This window comes from Physella acuta, unplaced genomic scaffold, assembly GCF_028476545.2.
Source record: "Physella acuta isolate Inbredline_101_S28 unplaced genomic scaffold, ASM2847654v3 ptg000705l, whole genome shotgun sequence".
Classification (NCBI taxonomy): domain Eukaryota; kingdom Metazoa; phylum Mollusca; class Gastropoda; family Physidae; genus Physella; species Physella acuta.
In genome coordinates, this window is record NW_026732224.1 from 247166 (window position 1) to 267017 (window position 19852).

Below are 19852 nucleotides of genomic sequence, written 5' to 3' on the forward strand. Positions count from 1 at the left end.
TTACCTGTATCACCTGACCCACAGGTTACCTGTATCACCTGACCCACAGGTTACCTGTATCACCTGACCCACAGGTTACCTGTATCACCTGACCCACAGGTTACCTGTATCACCTGACCCACAGGTTACCTGTATCACCTGACCCACAGGTTACCTGTATCACCTGACCCACAGGTTACCCGTATCACCTGACCCACAGGTTACCTGTATCACCTGACCCACAGGTTACCTGTATCACCTGACCCACAGGTTACCCGTATCACCTGATCCACAGGTTACCTGTATCACCTGACCCACAGGTTACCTGTATCACCTGACCCACAGGTTACCTGTATCACCTGACCCACAGGTTACCTGTATCACCTGACCCACAGGTTACCTGTATCACCTGACCCACCGGTTACCTGTATCACCTGACCCACAGGTTACCTGTATCACCTAACCCACAGGTTACCTGTATCACATGACCCACAGGTTACCTGTATCACCTGACCCACAGGTTACCTGTATCACCTGACCCACAGGTTACCTGTATCACCTGACCCACAGGTTACCTGTATCACCTGACCCACAGGTTACCTGTATCACCTGACCCACAGGTTACCTGTATCACCTGACCCACAGGTTACCTGTATCACCTGACCCACAGGTTACCTGTATCACCTGACCCACAGGTTACCTGTATCACCTGACCCACAGGTTACCTGTATCACCTGACCCACAGGTTACCTGTATCACCTGATCAATGCCATCGTGGACTCGCTGCCCCTGGTCGCAGACAAAGGTGCCGACAAGGACATTCTCAAGGTCATAACAGAGCCCTTCACCAAACTGATTATCCAGGTAGTGCACTGTTGATGCACTGAAGATGCACTTTAGAGTGATATCAAATTAGAATGTATTATATATGTACTGTTGATCACTTTAGTTGCACCGAAGGTACACTGGAGTGGAGGTGTACGGTAGGTGTACTGTAGGTGTACTGTAGGTGTACGGTAGGTGTACTGTAGGTGTACTGTAGGTGTACTGTAGGTGTACTGTAGGTGTTCTGTAGGTGTACGGTAGGTGTACTGTAGGTGTACTGTAGGTGTACTGTAGGTGTACGGTAGGTGTACTGTAGGTGTACTGTAGGTGTGCTGTAGGTGTACGGTAGGTGTACTGTAGGTGTACTGTAGGTGTACTGTAGGTGTACTGTAGGTGTACGGTAGGTGTACTGTAGGTTTACTGTAGATGTACTCAATATTTACTGTAGGTGTACTGTAGGTGTACTGTAGGTGTACGGTAGGTGTACTGTAGGTGTACGGTAGGTGTACTGTATGTGTACTGTAGGTTTACTGTAGATGTACTCAATATTTCTGTAGGTGTGCTGTACGTGTAAAGTATGTGTGCTGTAGGTGTGGTTTACATGTGCCGTAGATGCACTGAAGATATATTAAATATGTACTGACGATATACTGTAGATCCCTGTCGATGAACTGAAGATGCTCCCTTGCCCAGCCCTCACAATGACAGTAGCAATTTCGAATCATTACGATGAAGAAATTTTCTTTTATTTTAAGAGGGTTAGGGTTAGTTGAAACAAATTAAATATACTGCCCCCGTCATTGGATAAATTATTGCACAGAATACTCATATAATTCTTTCATTAACATTTAAACGTGTGGAGGCAAATTAACTCGCCCCCTTCACAACAACAAAAAGAAAATCATCCCCGGCGGGATTCGAACCCGCGACCTCTGGATTAGAAGTCCAGCGCGCTATCCCCTGCGCTACGGGGACGAGTTAGCAATAGTCTGTAAAGTGTTATCATGTGTTATAAGTTCCGTAATTTAACAGTGCTAATGCGCTCCACCCCACTTTTAGATCGACAAGAACGCCATCAACAAGATTGCAGACGGCACGGATCCTGACTTTGACTACGACCGCGCCATCATGAAGGTGTGCTGTGACAAGAAGACACCTGCACAGTGCTGTGAGACCAAGAAGTCGAAGGTGTTCAAGACTGCGGTCAACTACACGCATGCGCAGAAGACTGGCTTCTGTCAGGAGGTACGATCAGTAGGAGGTTATTCATCATCGTCATTGTCATCATCATCATCATCATCATCATCATCATAATAAACATCATCATCATCATCATCAACAACAACATCAACATCATGTTCGTCTTTTCCTGTTCGTGCCCAAAGGCATGGGAGAGATGAAGTAGATTTCATCTGCTTTAACACTATGTCCAGCCGCCTTTGTTCGAATCCGGGTTCAAGAAAATAGAAATTCTTGGAACCCACCCAGTTCAGGTGTCATACCCAACTCACTTTAGGGAAATAAATCGGCCAGGTGCTGACCACACTATCAGTGGCGGAACTAGAAAAAAAGCCCCCCCCCCCCGCAGAATTTTTTTTGGGGCCCCTATATATATATATATATATATATATATATATATATATATATATATATATATATATATATATATATATATATATATATATATATATGTATATATATATATATGTATATATATATATATATGTATATATATATATATATATATATATATGTATGCATATATATATATATATATATATATATATATATATATATATATATATATATATATATATATATATATATATATATCCATTGTACATACAATGGATATATATATATGGATTACATAATACATCCATTGTAAAACTCACTCAGGGGAGATTATTCCAAGTATAGGCTTTACAAGTTTACTATGATATTTCTTGTAAAAGTAAAAACAAGTAAACGTATTTAAAACTGAAGTTTCTAGTATTATATTTTTTTTAAAATTATTTGTAGGATGCAAGATAGTACAGGATACAAATTCAACCACTATCACAAACACATATTAACATTGAAAAATGGATTTCGGGTCCCTTACCAATGCCGCAAAGAAGAACCGCGCATTATGAAAGCCCACTTTATATGTAGCGGCTTCTCGTTCTATGGACTTTGTTGTTTATTAAAAAGAATTTTGCCGGCGACAGCGTGTGTTTGATTGTAGGGAAATAGAACTCGGCCTTGACGAGTCAAAGAAGTCCTTCAAAATTTTACACTGTAGTTTGTGTAATGGATTTTATCTTTTGCGGAAGAGCGTGGTACCGCAGCTACAGTGTTTTTCTTTTACAAACCAAATATTAAGGCAAAAATGCACGAAAATTAAATTCAAAATTTAAAAAAATATTAATTTTGGTCAGCCGTGGGCCCCTAAACGGCCTGCACCCCCCCCCCCCCGCGCATTGCGGGTTGCGGGGGTCTGGCGGGACTGTAGTTCCGCCCCTGTTCATCAGGCAAATGAACAACTACTGACTAGTGTCTTTATCAAAATGTGCAGAAGTGGTCAGTTTACAGTTCAGTAGTTCATAGACGGTTCGTTAATCTATGCATTACATCTTATTGTAAGAGTAAGGGTGTGGTGAGGGGTAGAGGTGAGGGGTAGGGGTGAGGGGGGGGGGGGGAGAGTTGGGAAGGTTCATTGGAAGGGGACAAGAAAGCGCCGATAAACATCTACATCAATATCGCTGACTTTTTCCGGTCGTCTAGAACAGGGGTCTCCAAACTTTTCAGTCCGAGGGCCGCATTAACTATCAATTTTCAGTTCGGGGGCCAGTTAGTTCCAGACATGTCCAGACATGTCTTTGATTTTTCTGGACAAAGTTCCTCAGCCATCATCGACAAATGTTTTTTTCGTGGACAAAAATATCTCCGCGGGCCGGATGAGAGTACCTCGCGGGCCGCATCCGGCCCGCGGGCCGTAGTTTGGAGACCCCTGGTCTAGAAGACCAGGATAGTCGCCGCAATATTTCCCCAGCCCGATTTCAAAGCGTGCCGGCACAGTCAAATTTCAGATGCTTCGCTGAAGGGAGATAACTTAAACTTTTACAAGTTTATGGATACAGTTGTTAAAGTAAAAATGAACGCAATTATAAATGTATGAGATCGAATTAAATAATTATATTTTTTGTAGAATTTAGGCCAGTAGTTTAAACACACAATCATAGATATGTATTTTAATAATGTAAACAATATAACAATGCTTTTTTGTTCTCCTAGTCGACGCCATTAAAAAGAACGGTAGGCTACGTCTTTGAAGTTGTCTATATGTCTGGCTGTCTCTCGAGCTATAGTCTGTGCATTTTTCTCAAAGACGTTTGCCGACTATCGTGTTTGTTTGTAACTGTAGAAGAAAGATAACTCGACCTCCACCAAATTTTTTTTATTTAAAAAATTTTTTTAAAAATAATTTAGCCAGGATTTTTGGGCCCCCATTCTCTCCCCCCCCCCCCCCCCCGCATTGCGGGGTCTGGCGGAACTACAGTGCCGCCCCTGCACACTACATCTTCGTATGCCGGAGACACAGAAACTGGCGAACTCTGCTTCTCTTGCCCCTTGAACCGTAAGGTACAGATATTGTAAACAGCTCACGTGACAAAAGTTTACACTTCCGTCCGCAGCTTAGCGCATGCGTGGGCCGGAACCAGACATGGCACGAGGACTGCACGAGCACGCCCTGGAGTAACAAGACATGGAGTATCCAGAGGCTCGTCACACAGGTCGACTGTGACGCTTTCCAGGGCACGAGGTCAGAGGTCGACTGTTGTAAGAAGAGGATAGGTGAGTCTAGGGGTCAAGGTCGTCTGATATATGTTAAAGATAAGTAAGCCTCGGGTTCAAGGTTGTCTGATGTAGGGTGGATAAGTATCTGAGTCAAGGTCATCTGAGGTAGGTTGAGTAAGTCTAGGGGTCAAGGTCGTCTGGTGGGTATTCCTCATGGTCAAGGCCGTCTGAGGTAGGTTAAAGATAGGTAAGCCTCGGGGTCAAAATCGCCTGATGTAGAGTGGGTAAACCTCGCGGTCAAGGCCGTCTGAGGTAGGTTAAATACAAGTAAGCCTCGGGGTCAAGGTTATCTGAGTTAGGTTAAGGGTAGGTTACCATCCTCGTCAAGGTCCATATTCATTTATTTCCATCTACTTATCCATACCCACAAACTCATAACATCTAAGGCCTATCCACTAATCCATAATGACTGTCCATATCCACATCTCTATATCCACCTATCCACACATCCATACCCACCCACCTATTTATTCACAGACCCATTCACTCTTCTATATTTACTATCCATATTTACGTATCTACATCCACATATCCACTCATCCATACCCACCCGCCTATATATTCCTAGACCTATCCAATCCATCATATTGACTGTCCGTAACCACGTATCTATATCCACCTATCCACTCCACCATATCCACCAGACCTCAACCAGACCCTGGACTGCTCCGGCGTCAGCAGCTGTTTCAGCTCCAGCTCCCACAACTTCTCCCTCTCCAGCTGCGCCGTGAGCAACGTCAGCGTCATGGACGAGCTTGTGGGTGAGGACTTCTCGTGCACGCTGTACACGAGGGACGTGGAGAAGATGACGTGCTTCAAGGAATGTGAGTACTGGGAGCAAGGCCCGACTGCTATGGCGTCTTTATGATGCACGGTTACGTAACTACGCATTTGTTTATTTTTTTAAATCAGCCACGCAGTAGTTTGTTTTTTTTAAAAATCATCCACGCAGTAGTTTTTTAGAAATCAGCAACGCAGTATTTTTTTTTAAGATCAGCCACGCAGTAGTTTTTTAAAAGCAGCCACGCAGTAGTTTTTTTTAAGATCAGCCACTCTGTAATTTTTTTTTAATCAACCACGCAGTAGATTTTTTAAAGATCAGCAACGCAGTAGTTCATTTTAATCAGCCACGCAGTAGTTTTTTAAAAGCAAGCCACGCGGTAGTTTTTTTTAACATCATCCACGCAGTAGTTTTTTAAAATCAGCCACGCCCTATTTTTTTTTTAATCAACCACGCAGTAGATTTTTTAAGATCAGCCACGCAGTAGATTTTTAAAAATCAGCCACGCAGTAGTTTTTGAACGAGCAGTCATGTTGTATTGTAAGACTTTGAGAACGCTGCGCACACAAAATACACGTTGTAGGCCACCTTTTACCCACTAGAGAGAGCACTGCCCGCCAGCCTCAGTGTCGCATGAGGGAGGTGGAAAGGCTCAGCGAGGCATGGGCGGAGTTAGATTCAGCGACATAAGGGCAGAGTTTCTTTCAGGCATTTCCTGTGTCAAGTGGGTGGAGAAGTCCAAGAACCCACACTTAGCCCCAACCCCTCAGACAAAATAGAATTTTTTAAATGGAGAATATTCTGAATATATACTTGTTTATGACAATAGTCCCCCCTCCCGTCTCCGGATCTTTATAGGCCACCCCCCTCTCGAGAAAAAGGTCTGAAACAACCACTGTTACTCTGAACGTTTCAATTCGAACAAACAGGTACAAATCAATATAATCGATGAGATCATTCACCAACTGACTGGATGGTTTAATCCCCCCCCCCCCCATTTCATTCTTCCAGAAAATCAATGTAGAAAGAATTATAAAAAACAACATAGTATTATCCTGAAATGAATTTCATAGCAAATTTAACTAGTTTTAATAATTTCAATTTTGAGTTTGTGTCATGCTGGAGTTAAGTATTTATATTTATGAAATGAACAATTAAGGATGTCATTAGAACCACAGTGTGCTAGGGCAGGGGTCGGCAATCTTTTGAAGCGGAAGAGCCAAAAGTTACGATTTTCAAAATTTCCCTGGTTTTAAAGAGCCATTAACATTTTTTTATTTCAAATATTTTATTTTTTTATTAAGATTATTAGTATTTATGCAAGGAGCTGGAGAGCCGCATCTTGATATTAAAAGAGCCGCAGGTTGCCGACCCCTGTGCTAGGGTTATCTTAATGTTGGGTCTTTATCTATATGAAATTAACATTAAAAAGTAGCTTTAGCACCGTGGTTAGGAAATGGAAACAAAGCATTAAACAGAAATTAACTCATTATTTTTATACTTACTTATAACTTTCTAAATTTCACGAAAATCCCGGTTTTCTTTATATGAATATAAAATATATAATTAAAATATTTTTTACACAGTTAACTATAATTAAACACTTTAATGCAATTCTGATGTTTGTAATTTACGATTGGTTTTGTTTTACAATTAGGTGAGTTTTTATTCAAGGGAATGTACTCTACATTAAACGACAAAGCTATCGGAGCAATCATGCTGGTTATCTCCCTTACAATTCTCTGCCTGTGTCTTGTCGCCATTGTCAAACTGCTGCTCTCCCTTCTCCAAGGCCCCATCGCTCTCATCATCAAAAAATTCATCAACGCGGACTTTCCCGGACCGCTGGGCTACCTCACCGGATACCTCACCATCATCATCGGCGCCGGGTTGACCATCATCGTCCAGAGCTCCTCCATCTTCACCTCCACCCTCACCCCGCTCGTCGGCATCGGGGTCATCGAACTCGACCGGATGTACCCTTTGACCTTGGGGTCAAACATCGGCACCACGACCACGGCGATTCTCTCAGCCTTAGCCAACACGGACGGCCTCAGAAACGCGTTACAAGCAGCCTTCTGCCACCTCTTCTTCAACATCACCGGCATCCTCCTGTTCTACCTTATTCCCTACCTCCGCTTCCCCATCCCGCTTGCCAAATTTCTAGGCAACTGCACGGCCGAGTACCGCTGGTTCGCCATCGTCTACATCCTCCTCATGTTCTTCCTCTTCCCCGCCCTAGTCTTCGCTCTCTCCATCCCGGGCTGGTACGTCCTCCTCGGCTTCCTCGGGCCCGTCTGCCTTCTCTTCATCATCATCGGCGTCATCAAATGCCTGCAGGCTAAACGACCCCAGAGCCTGCCCAGAAAGCTCCTAGACTGGATGTTCCTACCCCAGCCGCTACTGTCTTTAGAACCCTATGATCGCGCCATGCAGAAAGTCTTCTTCTGCAAGCGGTTCCAGACAGACTCTACCGAGAAGACAGACACTGGGGCCACGTCAGACAGACAAGCTAACGGAGAGTCCAGCACGCGACTTTAGTATGACCACGTGACATTGTTTACAAAGTTCGATTATTGAAAACCTATTTATTCTATATTTGTATCTTGTATATGATTAGATAAATAACATTCGTTTTAGTTCAATATGTATATAGAGCATGTATATAGCTTACAGAATTTTGAATGTGATATATTATATAACAGATTTTACTAGTAATTTTCTAAATAATATATAAAAATAAAATTTTTTTAATAGGAATTTTGAGCTCTGTGAGATTTTTTTTGTGAAATTTTATACATTTTTAACAACACGAAAAAATTGATTTAATTTTGATATTGCAGTCATAGTGTTGCCATTTAAATCTTTTAAAATAACTTTACTGGTCCATACTTTAGGGAGTTGGTACGATAACTGCACGTCGTACTAGGTATTTGAACACTCTGCCTTTGTACCACTTTGTATTGAGTTGTATTTTGACGTGTTCGTGATTTCAACGAGAGGTACTGTTACGTTCATAGAGGCCTACTTTAGCCACCTGGGCCACTTTTATCAAAATGCCAACATTGGCCATTTTTATGGAAAAGGCAATCTCGGCCGCTTTTATAGAAAGGCCACTAATATTTGCCTCTAATGCATAGCCCGTCTAGGACACTTGAAGCATAGGCATTCGTTGCCACTAAATGTACTAACATATCTAGAAATAGAAAACAAAGCTTTCGGTTGATTAAGATACCAACTAGTGCCCCCCCCCCTGAATATTTTGAATGAGGTTACTAGGCTGTTGCCAACACTTTAAGTGGAACGGCGTGGTCGGACTGTAGGGCACACAACTGCTAACACAAACGTCTCAAGTTCGGATACCGGTTGTAGTCCGTAGGACATTCTTATATTCACTCACCTCTGATGGGTACATGGCTCAACTTAGCGAAATAAAGGAGGCAGGATATACTAATGAACACACTTTGTCAGCATTGGCTTAGGTCAAAGAAACAGGTGAACTCTACTTCATCTACCTCATTGACCACTGGTTTGATAGAGTAACTACTTTTTTTTAACATTTTAAGTGTGCGAGGCGCTGGACTGTTAACCCGAAAGTCTTGAGTTCGAATCCGGGTTCAACTGTGTAAAACTTTCATGAGTCCACCCAGCTCTAATGTGTAACTAACTGACGTTAAATTTCAAAAAAAAAAAAAAAAATATCTATTAGGATTCTAGATCTAGATCTAGATCTAGATATTCTAGCTCTTCTGGATCTAGAGATTCTAGATCTAGATCTAGATGATCTAGAAAATAAGGAAAAATTAGATTAAGACAGATCTAGACCCTACCTAGATCTAGAATGTATTCCAATAATAAATTTCTATTTTAAACTATTTTCGGCCTAAATTACTTTATTGAAAACTTTGTTTAGCTATGCAATTGACTAATCTCTATATATGAGGCAAGGTTGTCGGGTGCCCTATAGGGCACTTCCCGGCGCCGCAGGCGCTTCAAATTTGACAGGATCCTGCCTTGGGGCGATAAAACACGGGGACCGGTGCCCGTTGGCCGAGAGGTCCACGACGGGGGGTCAAAAATGACCTCGACTGACCGGCGCCTTATATGAGTGTAACACATGGTTACCAGCCAAGGGGGATAAAAATATGAAGTTTTAATTCATTGAGTTGCGGCCCCTGTGGGGCTGTGGCCCTGTGGACGTAGTTGGTTTTTTTTTCATGCTTTTGTGAGCGATGTTACCTGTGTCCCATGTCATGTGACATGGGACTGTGGGTAGTTTCATGCCTAGCCGTGTCAGTCACACACAAGGCTGCTGTCTGTGGACACGGTGACCAAGATGTAGACCTAATGAAGGTAGTTATATAGATTATGTTTGTTAAAATACTTATTTGTGTATTCCTGCTAGTGCTGCATGTGCACACTAGTTAGGGTGAGTATTAATATAAGTATTTATTTGTAGTACTACATATTGGTACTTGTTGGCAGTACTGTGTACTGGCCGAAACATATTTTATTGTACCCGTGTATATTGTAGCTTACACGTGGTGTTGTCATGAATGTAACTTTTTATTTACATTTGTTTTAGGGCTACAGTTTTTTTTCTCCTTGGCTAGTTTGTTTTGTACTACTGTGGTTCATCGCCGTCATGGCTCGATGCTGTAAATAAAGCGAGTACTTGACAACAACTGTCGGTGTTAGTGTGTACTTAATCTCAGGGTCAGCCCGTCTTAACCACAACACCTCAGTGGGTAAAAGCATCCCCACTGAGTGAGGGTTACATGAGCTATGCATCGAAAAGATTTCCCAAGTAGGAACCTCTTCCAGGCATCTTTTCGGGGGGGGGGGGGGGAAGAAAGTCTGGAAGAAACACTGTAGAAAACTCCGGAAGACCTTTAGAACTGACCGGTCCGAATTTTCCCTACATCACATCAATCTATCTAAAAACGGGCTATAAACAACAAAAAACAACAACTTCTTTTCTTCGTCTGTAAAGAGAACAGACACCCCAAAAAATAATGTGTTTTTTCTTCTCTTCTACTTCTTCTTCGTTCTTAATTATTAGTGTTGAAGGGGATCGAGATTTATCTGCCAGTGGGTTTGAACTCGAGACTTTGTTCGAATTTATCTACCATGAGCTTTTTGCCGACCCGACCACGCCTCCAACACAATTAAGCGTTACGTGTCAACTGGTTGTGCACCATTGAGGCCATTGACTCCGATTTCAGCCTGCTTTTCTTTTTGGATTTGCTTCCATAGCCTTTGTCCAACCAAGAACAAACTACAAGGCAGCAGTTGTTTAATTTTGGAGTTGTCTGTCCTAGAAGAGCGGCTGTCCCCAGCTAACGAGCCTCATCTGCCCGAGAATAACAACAAATTCTCTAAAATTAGCGTTACTATTTAAGCGTAAGCACTACACATATCAGCCAATCACTAATTAATTAAGCATTAACATTCTCAATGTTTTTGAGAACCGAAGCGAAGCTAGGCAGCATGCCTAGTTCTAATAGAAAAGCGAGTGTTTATTGTTTATATTTATTATCATATCGTTCATTACCGAGTATTCTGAAAACAAGATAATTAATGGTATGTGTGCATACATAGAGCCATTGGTTGTCGACCCAGATCCAGTGCATTTTGCTAACAAAATAAAACAAATACGCCGAAATGAGATCACTAGCACAAGTCAAAACCTGCAAACAATGTTTTATTAAACTTCTTGGTATTAATATTACAGCTGGTTGAAACTAGTTACATTTGATTATTGGATTAACATTAAAAATTACTGGTAGTTGTAATTAACATTGTGTGATAAATTACCAAATGTTTTAAAAGATTTTTTAAATTTAGTTTTTTTATAATTAATACTAAAGTCAATTTACTTGTTTTTGTTTAAAAATGTATTACTACTTTTTTCACTTCTTTTTATATTTTAATTTTATAATTACCTCCCTTGAAGAAAAACATTGTTTGTTTTCTCCCCTGACAAAAAAGTCTCACACGCGAGATACTTTCCAACAAACAAAAGACGACAGCAAACCGCTGTGAACTGTGTTACACCTTGGTGCACTCTCGGGACTAACACTAATATTATGTGGGGGGGGGGGGGGGGATTGTGTGATGGAATCTAGTATGGGGGAGTTGAATGTTCTTGTGATTTTGGTGAAGACAATTTTTGTATCGAGTTTAGATTTGGGAGATTGTTGGTGTGGGAGAGTTTAGTTTGCGAGAACATAGTGTGGGAGGATTTAGTGTGGGAGAATATAGTGTGGGAGAATATAGTGTGGGAGAATTTAGTGTGGGAGAATATAGTGTGGGAGAATATAGTGTAGGAGAATATAGTGTGGGAGAATATAGTTCGGGAGAATTTAGTGTGGGAGAATTTAGTGTGGTGGGATTAGTGGACGCATTTTGTGTGTGGTGTGATTGGTGGGATTAGTGGAAGAAGGAGGGTAGTCCTACAGAAGAAAAGAAAATAATAAGAAGTAAAAAATTAACTCATGACAACAAACTCTGTAGGTTCTGCTTAGAACACTATAGAACAGCCAGGGAATGGGAAACACACGAACGAAATGTGCACTACAGATTCTTACATTGTGATATTTGCAAAGACTATGGGTACCACACAGACATATACACGCACTATGCAGAAAATCATCAAGAAATAACGTTGTATGACTGTCGAGATTGCACCGTATCCCTCCCAATAACGGGCATGAGCAGTAGCGTAGCGAGGGGGGGGGGGGGGGGGGCGGGGGGGGACATATGTCCCCGGGCGCCGACCTTAGGGGGGGCGCCAAATTGAAAGTTTGAGGGGGGTGCAAATGAAAAGTTCGAGGTGGGGGTGCAAATCGAAAGTTTGAGGGGGGGGGTGCAAATGAAAAGTTCGAGGGGGGGGGGGTGCAAATCGAAAATTTGCTCTCGAGGGGGCGCCAAATTGGAAGTATGTCCCCGGGCGCCGGGAAGGGTCGCTACGCCTCTGGGCATGAGGGAACATACAAGATTACACCATGTGAGTGCTCATTCCAAGTACCTGTCACCGATTAGAAAGAAACAATGAAAATAGATATCTTAGACGTTTTGTAATGCTAACGTATAATTGAATGCAATGCTAGGTATTGAACTATTTTAATATTTCATGCATGTACATAACCATGTAACCTACTCTTGCTGCCTCCCTGTGCGAGCAGGGTAGACAGTAAGTAAGGAATTTTATTAAACCTAAAAAAAAAAAAAAAAAAAAAAAAAAAAAAAAAAAAAAGCTGTTTCAGTCGCTATTCATAAAGCATTAATAAGAGTTCGTTTCCCAAAAATGTATACAAGATTTCTTGGTATGCCGAGTCGAGTATTTATATTTTTTAATATCGAGTAAATCTTTAACCCTTTACTAAAGATTGAAGCGATACCCTATACACAACATCCTACAAATGTCATCTCCTCGCATGATGTCATACGCAGATATTGTCAGCATCAACAAAGGGGTTGCGCCCTTGGATGTTCCCCCTGGGTCGAGAGACTTGGGGAGGAGCCACCCGGACTACGGCTTCGGGTGGCTTAATGAAATCCTGGGCCCAACCCCTTTCAGCCACAACTGCCACTTTGGATCTACCAGATGAAGAATGCCCAGAACTATACCCAGTCGACACACCTACCATCCAAGTACGAATCTCCTCCAAAGGCCACCCCAACCTACGGGGCCACATCCTAAGGCAAATCTTAGGCAACGAACAAATATTGCTTCTAAACTACGGGCGAGCTGACACTTGGTTTTTCTCATCAACAGCATTTGACGTCACCACGCTTCATAATACACACAAAATACACGGTCCATACACACTGCATTTCACACTACACGAAAAAGACAGAATAAACGGAACCCTTACATGGGTACCCCCCACACTCAACGACCTCACACTCATACAAGCACTACAGCCTTACAGCAATAAAGAACCAATCATTACCACAATTCCTCACACCAGTAATCGCAACTTCTCCATACACACTGACAATCCAACAAACATCCCTCACTACATTCAAATAAATTACAAAAAACAAATCCCTCAACATCCTAGTCGCCATAAATGGAAGAAAACAAGCCTGCCAAACCTGCTCGTCAACCTTGCACTGGACCTGTCACTGTCCAAAATCCAATATACACATGACAGCACCACAGGAACCAGTCACGCATGCACAGCAGCAAACAACAGCAGCAAACAACAGCAGCAAACAACAGCAGCAAACAACAGCAGCAAACAACAGCAGCAAACAACAGCAGCAAACAACAGCAGCAAACAACAGAGCCCCCTAAGCCGACTTCAGATTCAACACCCAACGCACCCCTGACAACATCAAAGGAACCAGCACCAACCACACCGCAGGCCCTAGAACCGATGGAAAACCAGACAACCCTAAACACGACTACAACAAACAGTCAACCAACCAGCCCCCACAAATCGCCTAGTAAGTCAACAACCTCCAGTACAAGCATGACGAAATCGCCAACCATCAAAACAAATGCTTCAAGAATCATCATATCAACCTCTGCTGTATCATCCCCGCTGAGCCCAAACTCTTTCAAGTTTACAGCGACGCCAACCTCAACAATTAACAACCCCAGCCCAGATTCAAAAATGAGCGACGGCACAAACTCAAAAAGAAAAAAAGAACACAGCCCTAGAGACGCGAAGCATTCATCAAAAAATCTAAAAACCCAAAAATCGTGATATAACAGGGGGGGGGGGGGAGGGGTAACTTGTAAAAGTATATACTTTCTATAAAAAATTCTATTTCGTTCGCGGTAGGCGAAGGTGGGGGGGGGGGGAGTCTCTCTGATCCCCACACCTGAATTGATCCCGAACACACACACACAACATGCGTCGACTAATCCCATCACACACAACATGCGTCCACTAATCCCACCACACACAACATACGTCCACTAATCCCACCACACACAAAATGCGTCCACTAATCCCACCACACACAACATACGTCCACTAATCCCACCACACACAAAATGCGTCCACTAATCCCACCACACACAACATACGTCCACTAATCCCACCACACACAAAATGCGCCCCCTAATTTCACCACACAAAATGCGCCCCTTAATCCCACCACACACAACATACGTCCACTAATCCCACCACACACAAAATGCGTTCACTTATCCCACCTACACACAAGAAGCGTCCATTAATCCCCCTTCCCCCTCAAAACAAACACACACCTACTGATACCTAACACCCCCACTCAACAAACTAACCCACAGTAAACCCCCTCATACCAACACTAGATATTATTGTAAACACACCAATGCAAATACAACACAACATAATCATTTTGCCCACACTAAATTTCCTCACACTAAATTCTCCCACACTAAATTCTCCCGCCCTTAATTCTCCCACGATGAATATCCCAACCTAAATTATCCTATACTAAATTCTTCCACACTAAATGATCTCACACTGAATTCTCCCACACTAAATTCTCCCGCACTAAATTCACCCACACTAAATTTTGCCGCACTAAATTCTACCACAATGAATTCTTCCACACTAAATTGCGCCGCACTAAATTATCCACTTAATTCTCCCACATTTAATTCTCCCACACTAAATTCTCCCGTACTGTATTTCGTTCGCCGTGGGCGAAGGTGGGGGGGGGGGGGGGCTAAGAAGAAACTCTGATCCCCACACCTGAATTAAACCCAAACACCCACACACAACATGCGTCCAATAATCCTACCACACACAAAATGCGTCCACTTATCCAACCAACACAAAATGCGTCCCCTTATCCAACCAACACACACAACATACGTCCACTAAACCCACCCACACACACAACATGCATCCACTAATCCCACATACACACAACATGCATCCACTAATCCCACATACACACAAAATGCGTCCACTTATCCCCCCTCCACCCACACAAAACAAACACACCAATACTGATACCTAATACCCCCACTCTATGCTGCAAAGTCATGGAAATTAAACAAGAAAGGAGAGAGCCGACTCAGCGGCTTTGAAAGAAGATCCCTCCACCGTATCCTCAGAATAAAGTGGGACGACAAAGTCCCGAACAAGGAAATATGGCAAATGACAGGTTTAAACGACATTGTTTCAGAAGTTCGAATGAGGAGATGGAGATGGCTGGGCCATGTCCTACGCATGAGCAAAAGAAGACTCCCCAACATGGCGCTGAAGTGGAACCCACCCGGAAAGAGAAAGAGAGGAAGACCACTGGGAACATGGAGGAGAGAGATGGAAGAAGAAGTGCAGGCTACTGGCAAGACCTGGCATGAATTAAAGTGGCTCGCCCAAGACAGAGTGGAATGGCGGAGATTTGTTGCTACCCTATACTCCACAGGGATTAAGTAAGTAAGTAAATTATACCACACCAAATTCTCCCGCACTAAATTATCCCACATTTAATTTTCCCACACTAAATTATCTTACACTAAATTCCTTCAAACTAAATCCTCTCACATTAAATTCTCCCACATTAAATTTTCTCACACTGAATTCTCGCATGCTAAATGCTCCTACACAAAATTTTCCCACACAAAATTATCCCACACTAATTATCCACCAAAATCACACAAACATTCAACTCCCCTATATTAGTTTCCATCACACACCTCCCCCCACCCCATCCCACATTAGAACTAAAGACTGACACATAATATTAATGTTAGTCCCGAGAGTGCACCAAGGTGTAACACAGTTTACAGCGGTTTGCTTTCGTCTTTTGTTTTAGTCTAAACATATCGCTCGTGGAACTATTTTGTTAGGGGAGAAAACAAACATTGGTTTTTATTAAAGGGCGGTAATTATAAATTTAAACGATAAAATAAAGAGGAAAAAAATAATAATATATTTTAAAGCAAAAACAAGTAAACAAACGTTAGTTTAAATTATAGAAAATTAAATTACAAAAAAAGTATTTAAAACCTTTGGAAATTATCAACAAAATGTTATTCACAACACCTAGTAATTGGTAAATGTTAATCGAATAATTAGTAGTCACTTATATCAACCAGTTTTAATATTAATACCTAGATAATTAGTTTAAAATCTGCTACGTGTACCCGATTACTCCGTGTTTTTTTTATTCGCGTACCGTTACAGAGTTGTACATTATTACAACCTTCAAAAGGAAGAAGGAAGATAGCCCCACAGAAGAAAAGAAAATAACAAAAAGTAAAAAAATTATCTAATGACTTCAAACACTGCAGGTTCTGCTTAGAACAATATAGAACAGCCAGGGAAAGGGAAAAGCACGAACGAGGTATCCACTACGGACTCTTACAGTGTCAGCTTTGTGCAGACAAAGGGCACTACACAGATATACGTACACACTATGCAGAAAATCATCGGGAAGAAACGATGTATGACTGTCGAGATTGTAACTTATCCCTCCCACTAGAGAGCATGAGGGCACATACAAGTGTACACCATAGGAAAAAATAGGTATCTTAGACGTTTTGTAAACGCTTATGTATAATTGAATGCAATGCCATGTATTGAACTATTTTAATATTTCATGTATATAATCATGCAACCTTCTCTTACTGCCTCCCTGCGCGAAAAGGGTAGACAGTAAGTAAGGAAATGTATTAAACGCCAGTCGGCACAAAAAAAAAAAAAAAAAAAAAAAAAAAAAAATAATGGGACGCCTTGAAAAATTTCACATACGGAAAAAAAAAAAAAGAAAAAGAGTTGTACCAACTTCAACTAGAATCTCAAACTCAGAGATAGATACCACCTTATCAACAAAAAGTGAGCTCAGCCCCACAGAACAAGGATAAATAACCAAAGAACAAAAGCGCGCAGATTTAACCTACGATCACACGCCATGTAATTTCTGCACCCCCCAATTCAGATCACCTAAAGAAGCGGGAAAACACGAGGACACAGTACACGCAAAATTCAAACAATGCACCATCTGCAAAGATAAAAAAGTGCATACTGACATATTTTGGCCCTACTACAAAGCTCATAACGATGAAACTATATGTATACAATGTCAGGTAAAACTGCTCTTGTTGCCTACCCTTGCTCGATTGGGGAAGCAGCAAGAGAGGACCACTATTAAACACAAAAAAAATAAAAATAATCTATACTGAATACGCCGACTCAATCAACAACATTAAAACATACTTCAAACTAGTCGACACATAGAGAGCGCAATTCCACACACCATACAAACCACCCACGGAAGTATCACTTTTGGGAATAGATTCCGTCTAGACAGAATTTACGCCCCAGTGAACATGAAAATCAACAAAGTAGAACACCTATTCTCAACACTACAGTTTAGCGACCATACAGCAGTTCTGACAGCTTTAAACAACGAACAAACACAAAGCAAACAAAAACATAACACATACTGGAAATTCATTAATACACTATTACTAGACGAGCGCTACAACAAAACTATAAAAGACATAATACAATTTTACACATAGTCATCACATAGTGTAACAAAATCCATCATTGGGAAGATTTAAAACAAGACATTAAACGGGTACCTATTCAATATGCATGTAGCACTAATAGCGTTAGGGCCCACATAGAAACTAAACTAGAAAAAAAAAAAAAAACTAAGTATGCTTAAGGGAAAAAAATAACAAAGAACAAATAGACTTAACAGAAACGGAACTTTCAAAAATACAAGAATATAAATATAGAGGGACACAAATCAGAAGCAAAATAGAGCAGATAGGCTCGGAAAACCAAACACACCACACTCTCATACTAGAACAAAGCATACAAAGATCACAATAAATCAAACAAATAATGGACGAAAACAATCAAGAACCGACTGAACCAAAAACGATTTTAAAATCGACCAGCGCTTTTTATTTAACTTATCTTCATAATCTTTTCCCCTTCGTGCCCAATACACAAATGGCAGATAAAGTAAAGATCGTGTTTCAATCACCTCAACACACAGGGAGATAATGTGGTCAGTACTAAGCCTATCCGCCTGAGTTACCTAAGGTGCGTCAGGTACCAATTAGAGCTGGTTGAACTCACGGAGCCCAACAGAACTGAGCCCGGAACTCGAGACATTCGGACTAGCAGTAGAAAGTTTTGTGTTTAGTATTATAGCTTAAAAAGTGTACTCTTAGTTTTGTAATTTAGCGCTTGTGAAAGCTCGTTAATATATAGTATAAGACATGCTTTTTCCCTACTATTTAGTCTTAGATGAAGAAATAAATAAAGCAACGTTATACAAATGACGCAATCCGTCACATTGTCACATGATCCGGAGGTCGATTAAACCACACCCAATAGGACAACTCCCCCCATCTCCACTAATCCAAACACCCCCACTCAACTTATTCACAGTAACCCCAATCACACGTAGATTTATTTATACACATACACACTCAAATAACTTCCTTTGTCTACACTACAACACAATAGACTCATTTCTCACACACCTAATTCTTCCACACAAAATTGTCCCGCACTAAATTCTCCCACTCCAAACTCCCCCACAAAAAAATTTCCCACACTAAATTCTCCCACACTCAATTCTCTCACACTAAATTCCCCCACGCTAAATACCCACACACTAAATTCTCGCACACTAAATTCTCCCACACTAAATTTTACCACACTAAACTCTCCCACACTAAAAATCTCCCAAATCTAAACTCGATACAAAAATAGTCTCTACCAAAATCACCCAAACATTCAATTCCCCCTCACTAGATTCCATCACACACTCTCCCCCCCCCCACCCCACATGGAACTAAACGCTGACACAGAATATTAGTGTTAGTCCCGAGAGTGCACCATGGTGTAACACAGTTCACAGCTGTTTGCTCTCGTCTTTTGTTTGAGTCAAAAGGGAGAAAACAAATATTTTGTTTTTTTCAAGGGAGGTAATTATAAAATTAAATGATAACATAAAATAGAAAAATAATAATATATTTTTAAGCAAAAAAAAGTAAACAAATATTAGTATAAATTATAGAAAATTAAAATACAAAAAAAATATTAATTCTTTGGTGATTAATAACAAAACTTTAATTAAAATTCCTAGTGATTGTTAGTTGTTATTCGAATAAATAGAAATTACTTATATCAACCATCTTTATTATTAATACCGAGAAAACTCATCATGTATACTATTGACATTTTTTGCGTTAATTGAAAAATTTTATTTACGTGAATACCCCCCCCCCCCCCACCCCAAAAAGTAGGGGCACAAATAGCACACTTATATCCACACAGGACCTGTATTAATTACAATTTAATATAAAGGATAAAGAATGAGTACAAATAGCACTTTTCTGTAATCCTCGATTACCCTTTCATATAAAGGGAAAAGTATAAGTACAAATAGCACACTTCTGTCCACACAGGACCTGTATTAATTACCCCTTATTATAAAGGG

General features: G+C 41.2%; 1 protein-coding gene and 1 non-coding gene across 2 annotated transcripts; one reads left to right on the forward strand and one right to left on the reverse strand.

Annotated features, from left to right (window-relative positions):
- Positions 1-1706: 1706 nt before the first annotated feature.
- On the reverse strand, positions 1707-1779 carry Trnar-ucu (transfer RNA arginine (anticodon UCU)). The gene has a single exon. It is a non-coding gene; the product is annotated as a tRNA-Arg (tRNA).
- Positions 1780-4566: 2787 nt separating this feature from the next.
- Positions 4567-7966, forward strand: LOC131949619 (sodium-dependent phosphate transport protein 2B-like). The gene is made up of 3 exons (XM_059311463.1): positions 4567-4641; positions 5289-5468; positions 7083-7966. The coding sequence occupies exons 2-3, from the start codon at positions 5390-5392 to the stop codon at positions 7964-7966; spliced, it is 963 nt and encodes a 320-aa protein (XP_059167446.1). The 5' UTR covers positions 4567-4641; positions 5289-5389.
- The last annotated feature ends 11886 nt before the right edge of the window (positions 7967-19852 follow it).